The following is a 20,018-nucleotide window of genomic DNA, read 5'->3' as shown; positions in this document are numbered from 1 at the left end:
TAACTATATTTCATATGTAAGATGGATTAGATAACTTCTAAAGTCCCACTGAAAATCAATATTATTTTCCTAGACATAGGTACCAGATGTGAATCCATAATATGTTTCCTATTAAGATTCTCTAAAGTACTACTCTCATGCAAAGGCTCTATCAGACAAAAAAAATAAATTGAATTTATTCCCTGGTATCATATCTCCTTACACCTGACAAAAAGATGTGTATATAAAAATGATGTCTTAGGTGTTTGTATTTATCAGGTCATTCTCTGGTGGTGGAAATTCAAAGGTTATTCTTCAAATATAAATTCTGTTAACTGTAGAGAATACCCTCTTGGTTTTACTCATTTCACTCTTCATTATTTTATGCTGGACTTTCCAAGTTTTTTTTAATCAGTCTGCTCACCATTTCTAACAGTAGAGTACTATTCCATCACAATGATGTACCAGAATTTGTTCAGCCATTACCCAATTGATGAGAATACCCTTGATTTCCAGTTCTTTTCCACCACAAAGAGAGCTGCTATAAATATTTTAGAATATATAGGTTATTTTCCTTTTATATTAGTCTTCTAGGAAACAGATCCAGCAATGGCATTGCTGGGTCTAAGAGTATAGACAGTTTTATAACTCAAGGCATTATGCTAAATTGCTTTTCAAAATGGTCAAATCTATTCCCAGTTCCATCAACAGTGAATAAATGTCCCCATTTTTCCACTTCCCTTCCAACATTTGTCATTTTCCTCTTTTATCATTTTAGCCAATCTGACAGGTGTGAGATGATATCTCAGAATGTTTTGATTTGCATTTCTCTAATCAGTAGTGATTTAGAAGATTTTTTCATAAACCTATATATGGCTTTGACTTCTTCATTCAAACCTGTCTGCTCATATCTTTGGATCATTCATAATTAGAGGATCACTCTTATTATTATAAATTTGAAAAAAGCTCTCTATACTTTAGAAATGAGACTTGTATGCATCTGACCTCAATTTTCTGCTTTCCTAATAATCTTGGCTATAATAGATTTATTTGTCCAGAAAATTTTAATTTAATAGAATTGAAATTATCCATTTTACAACTCTCAATGCTGTCCATTCTTGTTTACTCATACATTCCTATCTTATCCATAAATCTGATAGATAATATGTTCCCTGGTCTAATTTGCTTATTCCATGTCCTTTTATGTCTAGGTCATGTATCTATTTTGATCTTATCATGGTGAATGGTTTAAGATATTAGTCTCTACCTAGTTGCTGCCAAACTACTTTCCAGTTGTCCCAGTAATTTTACTGAATAGTGAATTCTTATCCCCCAAACTTGGATATATACTTTCATCAAATACAAAATTATTATATTCCTTTACTACCATTTGTTGCATGTCTGTTTTGTTGCACTGATCTACTTCTCTATTTCTTAGCTAGTACCAGATAGTTTGGGGGATTTCTGATTTATAATACAGTTTAAAATTTTGTACTTCTAAACATTCTTTAACATTTTTTTCATCAATTAATTTGATATTCTTGATCTTTTTTCCTTCCAAATGAATTTTGTTATTCTTTTTTTCCTATTTTTTGGGCATATATATACACATAAACACACACATACAAACACACACATATATATTTGGTGATTTAATTGGGATGGCATTGAATATATAGATTAGTTTAGGTAGGATCTTTATTTTGATTATATTAGCATTGCCCTTTCAAGAATAATTAATATTCTCTGATTATATAAATCTAACTTTATTTATGTAAAAAGTATTTTAAAATTATATTTGCATAATTTCTAGTTTTCCTTTTGCAGGTATACTCCCAGATATTTTATCCTTTCTGTGGTTATTTCAAAATGGGATATCTTTTTTTACTGTATTGTTGTCTGAAAAGAAAGCATTTACAATTTCTACTTTTCTACATCTAACTGTAATGTTTTGTACCATAATATATGGTTAATTTTGGCAGAGGTACCATTTACCACTGAGAAGAAGGTGTATGCCTTTCTATTCCTATTTGATTCTCTCCTGATATCTAGCATATTTAGTTTATGTAAGATTCTATTAATCTCCTTGACTTCTTTCTTATTTACTTTTTCATTAGACTTTATCAGACTTTAATGAGAACACACTGTAGCTCTTTTTACTCCAGATATGATTTTTTTAGTTGTTTGTCTAATAAAATGGCAGATCCTTCTGAATAAGAAAATACCTTCCATCTGGGACAGACTTTCTAATTAGGAAAGGCTACAGATACCTTTTTTAATTTTCTGTCCCTCTAAAACTAGCTGAATCATCTCCTGTTCAATTGCATAACCATATTTATATTTTAAGAGAGAGAGAGAGAGAGAGAGAGAGAGAGAGAGAGAGAGAGAGAGAGAGAGAGAGAGGAAGATCAGAGAAAAAACTCCTGGAATGAATTCCAAGGTTGCCAAATAATACAAAAAGAAATCTTTACACTGAAAAGAATGCACTATCTAACCTAAAAGTTTTGATTTGAGCAAATGTAGTCAGAATTTTTCTACATTTTAGGAGAAATTTTATTCATATCTTGTATGTTATGTATTAATTAAACAAATTTGCACTGTTGAAATTTTTTAAAAATTGGAGAAAAAATGAAATTGAGAACTGTTTAAATTATAAAAAGAAATAAGAAAAAAATTCTTGGGAGATAAAGCATTTTTTTAGACCCAGTGGTGTAAGACAGATGTAAATATCATTCTCAATTCCCTCTAGAATCAATAAAGTGAAAGGAACACTTGTGGCTTAAGTCATCTTATATTATCTGAAACATCTCCCCTGCCCTCAAATTATATTTTCTTTTACTAGTTAGAAAATTACCTTGTCTTCTCCATCTTATAAATCTTATATGGAGATAGTATGTTATAGGTAATAAAGAGCTAAGCCATATGGAAAATAATTCATACCCAAAGGGAAGAAAACAAATCTATTTCAATAAAGTCAGAGACAAGTGAATGGTCTCAAGGAAATAACTGGTGACAAATTAGATCTCTACCATTAGAAGAAAACAAACAAACAAGAAAGATTTGTGGATTTCAAAAGTACTACTTTCAACAAAAGTACATAGGACACTAATAATATAAGGGGAAGGTCTTGGGAATAGGGTGAGAATGCTGAGAAGTGAGTGGGTGAATCATCATTGAGATTTGACATAGCACATACATACATACAAACTCTACAACATATAAACATGAAGGCAGTATAGAAAAAAGTGTAACAAAGCTAATTCATATTGATTTCAGAGATTATCATTCTTTCCCAACTTTTTCATCAAGACTTGAAATTCTATGAATTAAAATTTGCTTCTCCTTAAACAAACTACAGAACTAAAATCATACTTGATGATTTGAATGAAAACATAACCCAGAAAAAATGATTAAGATGGAGTACAGTAAAGCTTGTTTGACAATATTTGCAAATAGTCTGAGACATTTTTGTTATTCACAAGCACCTTAATGGGAAAGGAAAAGAAGTATGAATTTGATATAAATAATAACTAAATTAATGACTATTTATAGAAAGATAAAAACAAAGGATACAAAAAGTCATATGATTTGGAACATTGAAATTAAGAAGCGGTTAAAAGAATAAAATAAGGAATTGAATGAAAATTGAATATGATAGAAATGTCTCCATGGATGAAATACATGTATGCTTGTCTGACCCCTTTGACAAAAAGTGAAGGATTGAGAATTCCTCATATAACTTTAAATTATTTATAATTATTTAGGTAACACATAATTATTTAGGCAAGTTCAGTTCAAGCAAGAGTATTTGTATCTATCATGTATTCTCATCAATTTAATTAAATATTTCCCAATTAAGATAGTTAATATAATCTTTAAAAACTCTACATTGAATATTTGTAGCTCTCCAAAAGACACTAAAAGACTTAAGAAAAGCACATCAGTAATAGAATGTGTGAACCACCCCATGGACCAACCCACAAGAATTTAAAAAAACAGAAATGAAATGGTGTAGTAGAAAGACTTAGTGAATCCTAATAGGGGACTAAAACCCTAATTATAAATCTAGGAATTCAAAGAAATAAGGAGAGATATGAAAACATTGTAGAATATTTGTCATTCAGCTTAATAATTGGGAATTAATGGGAGAATGAAAAAAGTGTAGATGGAGCAGAAAACCAGAAATAGTCAAATTAATTGAAAAATTTTAACCGTAAAGAGTAAAGAAAAACATAGCTATTGTAATATTAATTGTTGTTTAATTTGTACAAGTAAAACATGAACAAAGTATTTTTTAAATGTTAACCACTTACTATGGCAAAATAATAATGTCAAAAAGTATACAATATTTTTTAAATAGGTACTACAACTTGTAAAACAAGAAAACCATCAACTATCTTTAGTTATGAGAAATTTGGAGAGCTTAGAATTTCCAAGGGATAAATTAGAAAGATAGTTATTTTTTTTAAAGCAGATCTTAAAACTTCCAAATGTAATTGTAGTTTCCAAAGTAGTCTTTTTTAGGGGGCTGTGAACTTATTCCATTAATGTTACCTATAATATTTCAATCCACTTTGGAAACTCAGCAGGACATGCTTTTAGCTATAACCGTTCTTTCATGCACCTCTCAATTAAAAAATAGGGAAAAAGGAAAAGAATCTGTTTCATTAGTCTTATTATTATATAATTATGAAAGTTAATTTTTGCTCCATATTTCTTTCTCTTCCTTTTTGTCTTTCTTTTTCTCTCTCAATACTTTACTCTGTTTAAGTTCCACTTTTACCTTTTTACTGTTCTATCTCTTCTTCTTTTGCTATTTGAAATTAGAGTCTGGGAGTCCCTAGGGAGCAGCAATAGGGCTAACAGACGCTGGGTCCCAATGGGCATCTTGATCAGTACATAACAGGAAGCAGATTGATTGACAATAGTTCATTTGTCATCTGGTTACATATAAAATTAGCTGAGCTCTGTAAATATGAAGCAATGAAAGTGAATTATTATAAAGTGATTGTCAGAGATAATAGTTTACCTTGCAAAAAAAAGTTATATCACAAAGATTATAGACTTTACCTTCAAATTCCAGAAGACCACTATTGAAATCTCCTGTAAGGAAGTCCTATCTCTTTTACTGTATATTTTGTTATTTTTGTGGTTATTTTATTAGTAAAACAGTTTCACCAAAGTAAATAACAGTTTAGGAAACAGAAACTACCAACTTTCAACTCACAATTTTTCCCCACTCTGCTATCCTAAGTAGTCCATAAGTGATTTGGTTTGGTTCCTGCCAAGGAAATATTTTCTATCCCTCTTTTCATAGAAGTTATGACTACAAAAAACCCTATTTACTTTTGTTTTCCTTCTTTTAGAAGTGGTTTTAATATACTTAGCAGTAATAGCCATCTGCTCCCCCTTTAAGACATCAGGTAATACAACAGATGCATCTTTCAACTTCAGGAAGCATTTCTGAGTGATTGCATTTTAAACTGCTGAAGCAAAAGTTCTTAACCTGGGAACTTATTTAAAAATGTTTAGGTAAGTGTATTTTAAAATAATTAATTTACTCTGTAATCCTACATATTTTATTTTGTGCATTTAAATATATTATTCTGAGGAGTCCATAGGTTTCACCAGACTGCCAAAGGGCATAAGACATGAAAAAGTTAAGGAACTGTGGGCTAAAGGAAGACACAAGAATATTATCTACATCTCCATTAAAAGCAATGTAAAGGGGCAGCTGGGTAGCTCAGTGGAGTGAGAGTCAGGCCTAGAGACAGGAGGTCCTAGGTTCAAACCCGGCCTCAGCCACTTCCCAGCTGTGTGACCCTGGGCAAGTCACTTGACCCCCATTGCCCACCCTTACCAATCTTCCACCTATGAGACAATACACCGAAGTACAAGGGTTTAAAAAAAAGGCAATATAAAGTCATGGGGGAAAAGCTGAAAAAGAGCAAAAATGAAAACAGTACGAGTTGGGGACAAGTTAAAGATATAGGTGAGTATCAGAGACATTTATATTTGTATTTTAAATATAGTTGAAAATATCAAGTTTGGAGTAGCTAGGCAGACCAGTCTAGAGTTAGGAAGACTTGTCTTTTTGAGTTCAAGTCGGACCTCAGACATTTACCAAATGTGTAATACTGGGCAAGTCACTTAATCCTCTTTGCCTCAGTTTCTTCATATGTAAAATGAGCTGGGAATGACATGGCAAATCACTCCAATATCTCTACCAAGAAAATCCTTAATAGATTCACCAAGAGTTGGAAGTGACTGAAAATAACTAAATAATAACAAAGAAGCTAAGATAATTCATGAAATAAACATTTTAAGAAATGAATAAAAGAAGATATAAAATAAAAAATAATTATTAGCTATTAAACACTTAATTATAATAGGTAATTTTTTTCTTTTCCCTAACAATAACTCCTCCTGTTTAATCAATGGGAAGTGAAGCTGACTTTCCTAATTTCCAAATAAACATTAAAAAATTAAGCAAGATCCAGGTAGACGATGTGATATAGGCCCCTTTTCTTTTCCTACGCTAGTCTTCTTTTGGCTTATTTTTACTTCCTTAACCAGGCATCATCTATAGCAAGTGAAGACAATACTTGGGACAAACTGAAAAGCCTCTATAATTTACCTACTTCCTCTAATCCTTAAATGAAATGTCTGAGGAATACATTTCTTTCTTTTCCCTTTTAAAATCAGATACCATAGATAGATGTTATCTAGAGATATCCAGAAAGACAGCAGATACATTAGATATCTTTAAAGTTAGAAGGATATGATATAAAGCTATTGAATACAATATGTTTATGGGTATCTTTTAAAGATATATAGAGAGGTAAAATAGAAAGATATAAGAAAACATCAGTATTCATAGATATCTTTTGAAGATATCTAGAAAGATATAATAGAAAGATACCAAATACAATAGATATATTTATGTCTTTAGATATTTATCTTCTTTTTCTTCTCTTTCTCTGTGTCTCTGTCTCTGACTCTGTCTCTTCATATATATCCAAAGATAATCCGAAAATACCTTTCAGGCAAGGGTAGTTTTACTCTTTTTTTCACATTCCACATTTCCCATCAAAGCCAGCAAACAAATAATAAAATTGAAGGAAGAGATCCCAAATCCCAAATTATCCACTTCTCTTTTTCGTGGCAAAGATACTGAGGAAAACAGAATTAAGTGCCTTGCCTAGAATCACATAGCTAGTATGTGTCAGAGACCATATCTGAACTCAGGAAAATGTGGATCATGTGGATAGGGAAGGTGAGGGAAGAGTTCCTTTTAATATCAAACTGCAGGCTATAGAAAGGATGAAGAGAAGGTTTCATAAATGACATATAATTAATAGCTCATAAATTATTATCCCATTAAGGGACAATCAATGCATAAATAAGTCAGAAGGCTCATATTTCCCTCTCTATGACTTAAAGTATTATTAAACTTAGTTAAAGATTAAATTACATAATTTGAAAAGACTGATGGACTTTTTTTTCAAAACTGCAATTGCCTTTGGCTCTTAAAGTGAATCTAGATCTTACCCAGGCATTTTTATGTAGCAGACATATCACTTATTATTATTTCAAGGGAAAAGCAAGTCTGAAACACTGTGGGTGGAACACATTGGGAATGAAGTATATGGACTTTGAGTAATGAAGAAAAGCCTACACGAAAATGACCTTCATTTTTCACATCTGTACTTTGATTTCAGAGGAGGACTTGGAATGCTTCATTATAGATTTGTATATAATTTGCTACCAAATTTCCATAAGGAAAATGCCTGACAGTTTTAGAGAAACATTTCCTTCTTTCTCTTTTACTCTTATCTTCGTTTAAATTAAAGAATACATAATGTACATTTGAGGTTTTCGTGGCAAAGATACTGAGGAAAACAGGATTAAGTGCCTTGCCTAGAATCATACAGCTAGTATGTGTCAGAGACCATATTTGAACTCAGGAAAATGAGTCTTCTTGACTACAGCACAAATCTACAGTACCATCTAGTTATTATACATGCCTATATTTTTGTATGTATATATGCATGTATATAAGTATAAATACAAACATAGGTGTATATGGATGGATAATTATTATTTTCTCTTTTCACATATATGCTCTTATTTCATACCCACTTTTAGTCTGTCCAAAAATACAGCATCAGCCAAAATACTTTTACAGTGAGAAAAGAGAAGAATTTTGAATCTGAAGATCTGGGATTGAATTTTGGCTCAACTACTTAGCATCATAATATCAAGGACTAAGATTTACAAGGCATCTGAGAGGTTATCTGTGTCAAATTCCTCATTTTACAGATGATTAAACTGGAAACCAAGAGAGTAAAGAAACTTTCAAGTTTTAAGTGCAAAACTGGGATTCAAACCCATGTTCTTGGACTTCATATATTTAGGCTTCCTCTCCATGCTAAGCGATGCCTCCCAGTGGTTACCAATGTTGAGCAAATCTCTGGACTTGAGTTTATCTTTAAAATGAGAAGTTTGGACTAAATGACTTCTAGATATATGATGCTGATATCTTTTCCCTTCAAAATTATCTTTTTTTTAAATATATCTACAGAGCACCTTGGCAACCAGTACCCTTAAGGTATAGGAAGGTGAAGGAATATAACGCTTTCAGGCAAAAATCACATAAATTTTTTTTCAATGGGATTTTTTATAAATTCTTTGAAAAGAGTCATATTTTTCCTTTATTATATTCTTAGTGTATAGCATAGTACTCTGTACTTTTGGGGGACGCTAGAGGATTATAGTTTCATTGGGGTAGGACACTCTAGGTAATACTGTTCCTCTAATCAAGGCAGATCAGCAGCTCTATTACAATACATAATCAGAAAACACTGCCTGAATAACCCTTAGGTACAGACTTGCCTAGTGTCAGAGAGACAGCATGTGTCACAGACTGGACTTAAACCAATCTTTTTTTAAAATTTCAAACCTGACTTTGTTAGTCACAATGTGAGACCATGCTTTTTTTTGTTTGTTTGTTTGTTTGTTTGTTTGTTTGTCTAGTACAGAGTAAATATTTTGCAATTTTTGTTGAATGGAATTTAAATGAATTGAAGTAATTTTGAAGAATTGTATAAGTCTGAAGGATAGTCGATTCGAAAAGAGCAACTCAGTTAAATTAATTCGGTAACCATATATTAAGCCATATTAAGCCCTTTTTATATTTAAGGCATTGGGAAAAGAGGATACAAAATAGAAATTAAAGTATTCTTTAAAAATATAGTGAATAATTAGATTGATTTAACTGCATACATTGTAGAACCAGAAAATAAGCATAGGGAATGGTCCTAGAAATTTTATTCCTATTGATAATCTTTACACATTTATTGGTTGTATGATCAATTAACCAATTGTCAACTGAGTCAAGCAATGACTATTAACCTATATATATCTAATTATTCCATGCTTCTGTGAGGTCATCATATTATATTTGTTAATTTTATCCATACATATTAACCCAATGTAACCTAATTTTTCAATTAACCTAATATATGGTTCAATTTCCTCAATGTTAAATGAGGAAAATGATAGTACTTACCTCATAGGGTTTTTGTGGGGATCAAATATGAAAATATTTTTAAAGCTCTTACCATGGTGCCTGGCTTATAGTAGGTACTATATACTTAAAAAAATACAAATTTGAATCCATGTTTTGGAGTCCAAATCTAGCACTGTTTCTACCATGAGATTATCAGTTATATTATTTGGTGGATCTTTACTCACTTCTTATTGAGGGACAAGAGACCCAGGTGAACAAATGAATGATTCACCTATAAAACTACCTATCTTGCAATCTTACATAAAGGCAGTCTTGCCCCAAGTAATTTCCATGCATAAATGGACTAATATTGAATTTCATTTATCCAGAATATGCTATTTCTCAAAATGTCAGCTGAAATGTCACAGAAAGTCACGTACAAAATATGCTTAATTAAAGAAAGTACTTCACTGATTTACAAAAATAGACACTTTAACTTGAAAATGAAAGGCTTTAATTTTATGACCTGTGAGAAGCATAAAATAAACAGAAGAACTGATGTAAGCTAAACCAGGACAACAGAGAAGGGAATTATAATATAAATGGAAAGAATGACTACCAGAAAATGATTGAAAATGAATGGTAGAGGGATTTCTGGTAAGATGGCAGCTTAGACAGAGCAAAACTTCAGACCTCCGTACCCTTCCCCACTGAGATAAAAAACAAAGTGCTTCAAGGGGAAAGAAAACCAAATCTAACAATAGGACAAAGCTGGGGGATCCTCCTGCTGGACTCAGCTCAACAGCAGAGAAGAGAAAGAGCCCATTCAGAACAAAAGAGTCCAAAGTCCAAAGATCCAGCAAATAAAGCAAATAAATCAGAGGAGCAAGATTACAGCCAATTACAGGATGGAAAGAAGGGAAAAAATATGAGTAAATAAGAGAAAAAGAAAAAAGAGACTACAATCCACAGCTTCTTTCCAGGAAGTGAACAAAAAGCAAATGAAACAGAAGAAATTCAAGGAACCCCAAACAAAAACACAGAAACTCCAGTGATTTGGACACAGGCTTTGGAAGAAATAAAAATGCAATTCAAAAAAACAATTAAGAGAGGCTGAAGACAACTGGAAAAAGGAAATATATGAACTAAAACAAGAAAATAGTGTCTTGAAAGCCAAAATTGACCAACTTGAAAATGAGGCAAAGAAAGTGAAAGATGACCTACAAAGAAAATCAGAGCAGAAGGAGAAGGATAACCAAAAATCCAGGTATGAAATTCAGTCATTAAAAATTAGAATTCAACAACTAGAAGCAAATGACTTCACAAGGTAGCAAGAATCTATCTCTAAAACAAAATCAAAAGAATGAAAAATTTGTGGAAAATATGAAAAACCTCATTGGCAGAACCTCAGATCTTGAAAACAGAGCATGGAGAGACAATTTAAGGATTATTGGTCTACTGCAGTGGTTCCCAAACTTTTTTGGCCTACTGCCCCCTTTCCAGAAAAAATACTACTTAGCCTCATGGAAATTAATTATTTAAAAATTTAATAGCAATTAATAGGAAAGATAAATGCACCTATGGCCATCACTGCCCCCTTGGACCACTGCAGCACCCACCATGGGGTGGTAGCACCCACTTTGCGAATCACTGGTCTACTGGGACATCATGGCAAAAAGAAAAGCTTGGACATCATCCAACAGGAAATTATCCAAGAAAATTTGCCCAGATATTCTCGAACAAAAGGGAAAAGTAGAGATTGAAAGAATCCACAGATCACCTCCAACATTTAATCCGCAATTTAAAACTCCCAGGAATATTATAGTCAAATTCAAAAACTACCAGACCAAGTCAAAAATATTATAAGCTGCTAAAAAGAAGTCATTCAGATACTAGGGAACAACAGTTAGGATAACAGAGGATCTGGCTACATCAACATGGAAGGACCAGAAAGCATGGAATATAATATTCTGGAAAGCAAGGGAACTCAGTCTACAACCAAGAATCAACTATCCAGCAAAACTGACTATATTTTCATATGGTCATTTAATAAAAGTGAAGACTTCCAAGCATTCATAAAGGAAAAAAAAACAGACAAACAGAAAATTTGATATACAAACAGAGAACTCAAAAGAATCACCAAAAGGTAATTAAGAGAGGGGGAAAAAACAAAACAAAATAAAACAAAACCTTTTTTAAGGGATCCAATAACTTGAAATGATTTTTATCCCTATAAGAAAAGATGATATTGATAATTCTTAAAAATTGTTATTATCATCTAGGTAGCTAGAAGAAGTATACTTAGAAGGAACAGTGAAAAACTGTATAGGATGAATTGCCATGTTATATATGCATAAATATATATAAAACTAGAGGTAAAAAAAGAGGATAATATTAAGAGAAATTGAAAAGGAGACAAGATGGAGTAAATTTATATTCTGAAAAGAAGCATATGGGGGGAACAGGGGAAAAGACCAATACACTGGAAGAGTAAAGAGGTTGGAGGCAGGAAATACTTAATGCATAAGTGCATTGAAATTAACTTAAAGAAGGAAGAACAATCAGATACATTGGGGCAAAGAATTGATTCATGCCCTATAGAGAAGAAGTGTAACAACAGACTGATGGGGAGGGAAGCAATACTAGGGAGGAAGAGTGTGTGGGGTAGCTTAAAAAGAGCCTAAAGAAAATAAGGGGGGGAAGGGACAAAGGAGAAAGGAAAGTTCAATGGGGGGGATTAGAGGAACTGAGTAAAAACAAAACACTGGCATAGAAGGAAATAGTTAAAGGCAAGGACAAGGTGAGGGAGTCAAAATGTTGGGGAATACACAGTTGATAATTATAACTCTGAATGGGAATGGGACGAATTCACCCATAAAACGGAAGCAAATAGCAGAGTGGATTAGAAATCAAAATCCTACAATATGTTGTCTACAAGAAATACACATGAGGCAGGTAGACATACCCAGGGCAAAAATAAAAGGCTGGAGTAAAATCTATTGGGCTTCAACTGAGAAAAAGAAGGCAGGAGTTTCAATCATGATATCTGACAAAGTCAAAGTAAAAATAGATCTGGTTAAAAGAGATAGGGAAGTTAATTACATCCTGATAAAAGGCAATAAAGACAATGAAGAAATAGCAGTACTCAACATGTATGCAACAAATGGTATAGCGTCTAAATTTCGAAAGGAGAAACTGGCAGAGCTGAAGGAGGATATTAATAGTAAAACTATACTAGTGGGAGACTTGAACCTTACCCTATCAAATCAAACCAAAAAATAAGTAAGAAAGAGGTAAGAGAGGTGAATGTAATCCTAGAAAAATTAGAGATAATAGATGTGTGGAGAAAAAATGAATAGGGAAAAAAGGAGTACACTTTCTTTTCAGCAGCACATGGTACATTCACAAAGATTGATCATGTACTAGGGCATAGAAACATGGCAAACAATGCAAAAGAGCAGAAAAATAAAAGCAACCTTTCCATATCATAATACAATAAAAATAATAATTAGTAAGGGTACATGGATAGGCAAATCAAAAATTAATTGGAAACTAAATAATATGATTCTTCAAAATCAGTTAGCTAAACAACAAATCATGGAAATATTTAATAATTTCATAGAAGAGAATGACAATGATGAGACATCCTACGAAAATAGGTGGGATCCAGACAAAGCAGTCCTCAGTGGGAAATTTATATCCTTGAGTGCATATATTAACAAATAAGGGAGGGTAAAGATCAATGAACTGGGCATACAAATCAAAAAACTAGAAAATGAATGAATTAAAAATTTCCAGATAAAAACTAAATTAGATCCTAAAAATTAAAGGAGAAATCAATAAAATTGAAAGTAAAAAAACTAGAAAAACTAGTCAAAAAACTAGAAAGCAAGCAAATTAAAAACCCCAAGATGAAAACTAAAATAGAAATAATTAAAATCATGGTAGAAATTAATAAAATCAAAAGTAAAAGAACTATTGAATTAATAAATAAGACCAGAAGCTGGTACTTTGAAAAAAACAAATAAAATTGACAAAGTACTGGTCAGTCTAATAAAAAAAGGAAAGAAGAAAACCAAATTAACAGTATCAAAGATGAAAAGTGAGACTATACCTCTAATGAAGAGGAAATTAAGACAATCATTAAAAAATACTTTGCCTAAATATATGGCAACAAATATAGCAATCTAAGTGATATGGATGAAAATTTCTAAAAATATAAATTGCAGATATTAACAGCAGAAAAAATAGAATACTTAAATAATTCAAATTCAGAAAAAGAAATTGAACAAGCCATCAAAGAAGTCCCCAAGAAAAAATCGCCAGGACCTGATGGATTCTCAAGTGAATTCTAGCAAACATTCAAAGAACAACTAATCACAATACTATACAAATTATTTGACATAATAAGTAAAGAAGGAATTCTATGAAATTCCTTTTATGATACAAATTGAGAGCCAGGCCTAGAGATGGGAGGTCCTAGGTTCAAATCCGGCCTCAGACACTTCCCAGCTGTGTGACCCTGGGCAAGTCACTTGACCCCCATTGCCCACCCTTACCAATCTTCCACCTATGAGACAATACACTGAAGTACAAGGGTTTAAAAAAAAAGGCAATGTAAAGTCATTGCCTACCCTTACCAGTCTTCCACCTATAAGTCAATACACAGAAGTTAAGGGTTTAAAATAAAAAAAAAATCCAGACAAACGGAGGGACCCCACAACAGGGCGCAGCATGGAAGGTACGTGGAATCGGGGCATTTCCATGCTATAAAGGGGTGAAACAGATCTCACTAAATCATGGGCTGAGCAAGCCCCCCTCCCTCCACACACACACACCACACCACCTACAAAGCCAAAGCCAGCTCAAGAGAAATAGAGCAAGTTTGGGGCACCCATTGAGTCATTGGGAGCTCCTGGGCCTGTTCTTGAGAGCAGCAAGACTTAGGACCCCAAAAGGCTAAAGAATGCGTACGGACGTTGAGCGCGGACACAGAGCGCAGGCTTGAGCGCAGGTGCATACAGGTGTGTGTGAGCGAAGGCTCTGAAACCCTGAGTGGGGAACCAGTGCAGACGGGTATATGACTGTGGAAGCCACACCCTGAGACTTGTAAAGGAGCCTCCAGCAGAGGATCAAGCAAGGGGGTCCACCAGGGGACTTGACCTTGAGAAAAACCAGACCTGAATCAGCATGACAATAAACCTGAGAATGGGCTAGGCTAACAATGGCAACCCAGAATCAGGAAGGCCAAAAGAGAAAGATTAACAAGAAGAAGAAATCTTTAACACTCAACAACTTTTACACAGAGAAAATCCAGACAACCGAGCAAACAGAGGAGGAGAACAAACAAGCATCCGGACCCTCCCAAAATAATGAAAACTGGTTCACAAGCTCTTGAAGAGTTCAAATATGAGATGACTAAAAAGTTGGAAAAGATTTGGCTAGAGAAATGGGAAATAGCTCAAAAGGAAATCAGGCAAGAAAACAACAGTTTAAAAGGCAGAATTTTGCAATTGGAAAGTGAGGATCAGAAATCAAATGAACTGATAAGCAAATTGAACACCAGAAATGACCAGTTTGAAAAGGAAAATCAAAAGATCATAGCTGAAAACCAAAAGATTATAGCCTAAAACCAGTCCCTAAAGGCAAGAATTGAGCAATTAGAAGCTAATGATCTCTCAAGACAACAAGAACAAATAAAACAAAGTCAAAGGACGGATAAAATAGAAGGAAACATGAAATATCTCAACAAGAAAGTGACAGAGCAAGAAAACCGGTCTAGAAGAGACAATTTGAGAATCATTGGTCTTCCATAAAAACTAGAAATTAATAGAAACTTGGACTCCATACTAAAAGAAATTATTCAGCAAAATTGTCCTGAAGTTCTACAACAAGAGGGCAATATAGACATTGAAGGGATCTATAGATCACCCTCTACACTAGACCCAGAAAGGACAACGCCAAGGAATACAATAGCCAAATTCAAGACCGTCCAAGTAAAAGAAAAAATCTTACAAGGAGCCAGAAAGAGGCAATTCTAATATCAAGGATCACACAGGATCTGGCAGCCTCCACGCTAAAAGACCGCAAGGCTTGGAATATGATATTCAGAAAGGCAAGAGAGCTGGGCCTTCAGCCACGGATCAACTACCCATCAAAATTGACTATATACTTCCAGGGGAAAGTATGGGCATTCAACAAAATTGAAGATTTCCAAGTATTTGCACAGAAAAGACCTGGGCTAAATGGAATGTTTGATATCCAACCACAAAAATCGAGAGAAGCATGAAAAGGTAAATAAGAAACAGAGTGGAAAGAAAGAAAATTCATAATTTTTTAAATTTGCCTTTTTAAGGGCCTCAGTAAGATCTAATTATCTGTATTCCTATGTGGAGAAATGCAATGTATAATTCTCTGTAGTGAACTCTATTCACTATTATAGTAATCAGAAGAATAATTCATAGGGAGAGGGTGGAATACTAAATAGTCTAAGATGATATGGGGAGTGGGAAAGAGGGTGGTGAATAGCAGGGGACATCAAGAGAAACTTGAGTGAATGAGAAAAATAGGATATTCTATTACACACAAAGAGGGCATCGGAAGGGGACGGGAGAAGTACTATTATAAGAAGGAGAGGAAGAGAGCATCAAGAGGTAATTTTTAAACCTTACTCTCAGCATAATCAACTTGGAGAGGGAAGAGTAGCTATACTATCCATTGATATATAAAACTCTATCTAACCCTACTGAGAAAGTCAGAAGGGATAAACCAAGGGGAGCAGGGAGGAGGGGAGATCAAAAAAGAGAGGGGAGAAGAAGGGGGAGGGAATTTATTAGGCCTTTAAAAATAAAAAGAGGGGAATAATAAGGGAGGGGGTAGAAAGGGAAGTTAATCAAGGGAGGGGATTAGGAATAGATGCTATATTTTGTCAAAGGCTTTTTCAGCATCTATTGAGATAATCATGTGATTTTTGTTTGTTAGTTTGTTGATATGGTTAATTATGTGGATGGTTTTCCTAATGTTGAACCATCCTTGCATTCCTGGAATAAATCCCACGTGATCATGGTGGATGGTCTTCTTAATTACATGCTAGAGTCTCTTTGCTAGTATTCTATTTAAGATTTTTGCATCTATGTTCATTAGGGAGATTGGTCTGTAATTTTCTTTCTCTGTTTTTGATCTCCCTGGCTTTGGAATCAGTACCATACTTGTGTCATAAAAGGAATTTGGTAGGACTCCTTCTTTACTTATCATATCAAATAATTTGTATAGTATTGGGATTAGTTGCTCTTTGAATGTCTGATAGAATTCACTTGTGAATCCATCAGGCCCTGGCGATTTTTTCTTAGGGAGTTCTTTGATGGCTTGTTCAATTTCTTTTTCTGATATAGGATTATTTAGGTATTCTATTTCTTCTGCTGTCAATCTAGGCAGTTTATATTTTTGTAAATATTCATCCACATCTCCTAAATTGTTATATTTATTGCCATATAATTGGGCAAAATAGTTTGTAATGATTGCCTTAATTTCCCCTTCATTAGAGGTGAGGTCTCCCTTTTCATCTTTGACACTGTCAATTTGGTTTTCTTCTTTCCTTTTTTTTAATTAGATTGACCAGTACTTTGTCTATTTTATCTGTTTTTTCAAAGTACCAGCTTCTAGTCTTATTTATTAATTCAATAGTTCTTTTACTTTCGATTTTATTGATTTCTTCCTTGATTTTTAGTATTTCTAATTTAATTTCCATCTGGGGATTTTTAATTTGCTTGCTTTCTAATGTTTTGAGACGCATGCCCAATTCATTAATCTCTGCCCTTCTTAATTTGTTAATAAATGCACTTAAGGATACTACTATGTTCCAGGTTAAGATGGTGGCAGAGTAAAAAGCAGAGCTTAACCTCTCCTGACCGAAACATACAGGACTTCTCAAGGGGGCATAAAAACAAACCCATTCGAACAGACGGACCCCACAACAGGGTGCAGCATGAAAGGCACGTGGAATCGGGGCATTTCCATGCTATAAAGGGGTGAAACAGCTCTCACTAAATTGTGGGCTGAGGAACCACCGCTCCCCTCCCCCCCACACCACACACACCACCTGCAGCGCCGAAGTCAGGTCAAAAGAAATAGAGCAAGTTTGGGGCACCCATTGAGTCATTGGCAGCTCAAGGGCCTGTTCCTGAGAGCAGGAAGATTTAGGACCCCAAAAAGCTGAGGAATGCACACGAACTTTGAGCGCGGGCTCAGAGTGCAGGTGCGAGTGGAGACCGGGAGGAGGCAGACACAGGCATGAGGGAAGGCTCAGAAACCCTGAGTGGGGAACCAGTGCAGACGGGTATACGACTGTGGAAACAGCGCCCTGAGACTTGTAAAGGAACCTCCTGCAGAGGATCAAGCAAGAGGGTCCACCAGGGGGCTTGACCTTGGAAAAAACCAGACCTCAGACCTCAGGAGCCAAAAGACCTCAAACAGTTGCTGAGTGCGAGGATAAAGCTGAGAAGCTGCTGGGCTAACAATGGCTACCCAGATCCAAGAAGTCCAGAAGAAAGAGAGAAAGATTAACAACAAGAAGAAGAAATCTTTAACACTCGACAACTTTTACACAGAGAAAATGCAGACTACCGAGCAATCAGAAGAGGAGAAAAAACAAGCAATCACATCCGAACCATCCCAAGATAATCAAAACTGGTCACAAGCTCTTGAAATGTTCAAAACTGAGATGATAAGAAAGTTGGAAAAGAGTTGGTCAGAGAAATAGGAAGTAGCTCAAAAGAGAATCAGGCAAGAAAATAACAGTTTAAAAGGCAGAATTTCGCAATTGGAAAGTGAGGCAAGTCAACTGAAGCCCAGAAATGACCAGATTGAAAAGGAAAACCAAAAGATTATAGCTGAAAACCAGTCCTTAAAGGCTTGAATTGATCAATTAGAATCTAATGATCTCTCAAGACAACAAGAACAAATAAAACAAAGCCAAAAGACTGAAAAAATAGAAGGAAACATGAAATATCTCAATGAGAGAGTGACAGACCAAGAAAACCGGTCTAGAAGAGACAATTTGAGAATAATTGGTCTTCCAGAAAAACCAGAAATTAATAGAAACCTGGACTCCATACTAAAAGAAATTATTCAGCAAAATTGTCCTGAAGTCCTACAACAAGAGGGCAATGTAGACATTGAAAGGATCCATAGATCACCATTGACATTCGATTCAGATAAGAAAACGCCCAGAACTATAATTGCCAAATTCAAGAACTTCCAAATAAAAGAAAAAAATCTTACAAGAAGCCAGAAAGAGACAATTCAAATATCAAGGATCACCAATCAGGATCACACAGGATCTGGCAGCCTCTAAGCTAAAAGACCGTAAACCTTGGAATATGATATTCAGAAAGGCAAGAGAGCTGGGCCTGCAACCACGGATCAACTACCCATCAAAATTGACTATATACTTCCAGGGGAAAGTATGGGCATTCAACAAAATTGAAGATTTCCAAGTATTTGCACAGAAAAGACTTAGGCTAAATGGAAAGTTTGATATCCAGCCACAAAAATAGAGAGAAACATGAAAAGGTAAATAAGAAACAGAGGGGAAAGAAAGAAAACTCATAATTTTTTAAATTTGCCATTTTAAGGACCTCAGTAAGATCTAATTATCTGTATTCCTATGTGCAGAAATGCTATGTATAAGTCTCTGTAGTGAACTCCATTCACTATTAAGTATTCACTGTTATACTGGTTGAAAGAATGATTTATAGGGAGAGGGTGGAGTGCTAAATGGTCTAAGATGATATGGGGGGTGGGAAAGAGGAGAGTGAATGGAGGGGGACACCAGGAGAAACTTGAGAGAATAAGAAAAATAGGATAATCTATTACACAAAAAGAGGGCATGGGATGGGGAGGGGACAAATACTATTATAAGAAGGAGAGGAAGAGAGCATCAAGAGGTAATTTTTAAACCTTACTCTCAGCGTAATCAACTTGGAGAGGGAAGAGTAGCTATACTATCCATTGAGATATAAAACTCTATCTAACCCCACTGAGAAAGTCAGAAGGGATAAACCAAGGGGAGCAGGGGAGTGGGGAGGTCAAAAAAGGGAGGGGAGAAGAAGGGGGAGGGAATTTATTAGGCCTTCAAAACAAAAAGAGGGGAATAACAAGGGAGGGGGGAGAAAGGGAAGTCAATCAAGGGAGGGGATAAGGGATACCTGCTTAATAGCAAACCACTGGTTTAAAAGGAAATAGATTAAGAAGAAGGGGTAGGAATAGGGGAGAATACAAAAATGTCAGCAAATGCACAGATGATAATTATAACTTTGAATGTGAATGGGATGAACTCTCACATAAAATGGAAGCAAATAGCAGAGTGGATTAGAAACCAAAATCCCACCATATGTTGTCTACAAGAAACACATATGAGGCAGGTGGACATACACAAGTTTAAGGTTCAGGGCCTGAACAAAATCTTTTGGGTGTCAAATGTGAAAAAGAAGGCAAGAGTGGCTATTGTGATTTCTGACAAAGACAAAGT

At 34.4% G+C, this 20,018-nt stretch overlaps 1 protein-coding gene across 1 annotated transcript in view; it reads right to left on the bottom strand.

The window, feature by feature from the left end:
• Positions 1-20,018, bottom strand: part of BANK1 (B cell scaffold protein with ankyrin repeats 1) — a 485,106-nt gene that overhangs the window by 338,154 nt on the left and 126,934 nt on the right. The window contains exon 5 of the mRNA XM_044681628.1: positions 17,721-17,800. Within this exon, the coding sequence (XP_044537563.1) occupies positions 17,721-17,800 (80 nt within the window). The remainder of the gene's footprint in view (positions 1-17,720; positions 17,801-20,018) is intronic.

The sequence above is a fragment of the Gracilinanus agilis genome, chromosome 6, assembly GCF_016433145.1.
Source record: "Gracilinanus agilis isolate LMUSP501 chromosome 6, AgileGrace, whole genome shotgun sequence".
Taxonomy (NCBI): domain Eukaryota; kingdom Metazoa; phylum Chordata; class Mammalia; order Didelphimorphia; family Didelphidae; genus Gracilinanus; species Gracilinanus agilis.
This window is presented reverse-complemented; position numbering and strand designations above follow the sequence as displayed.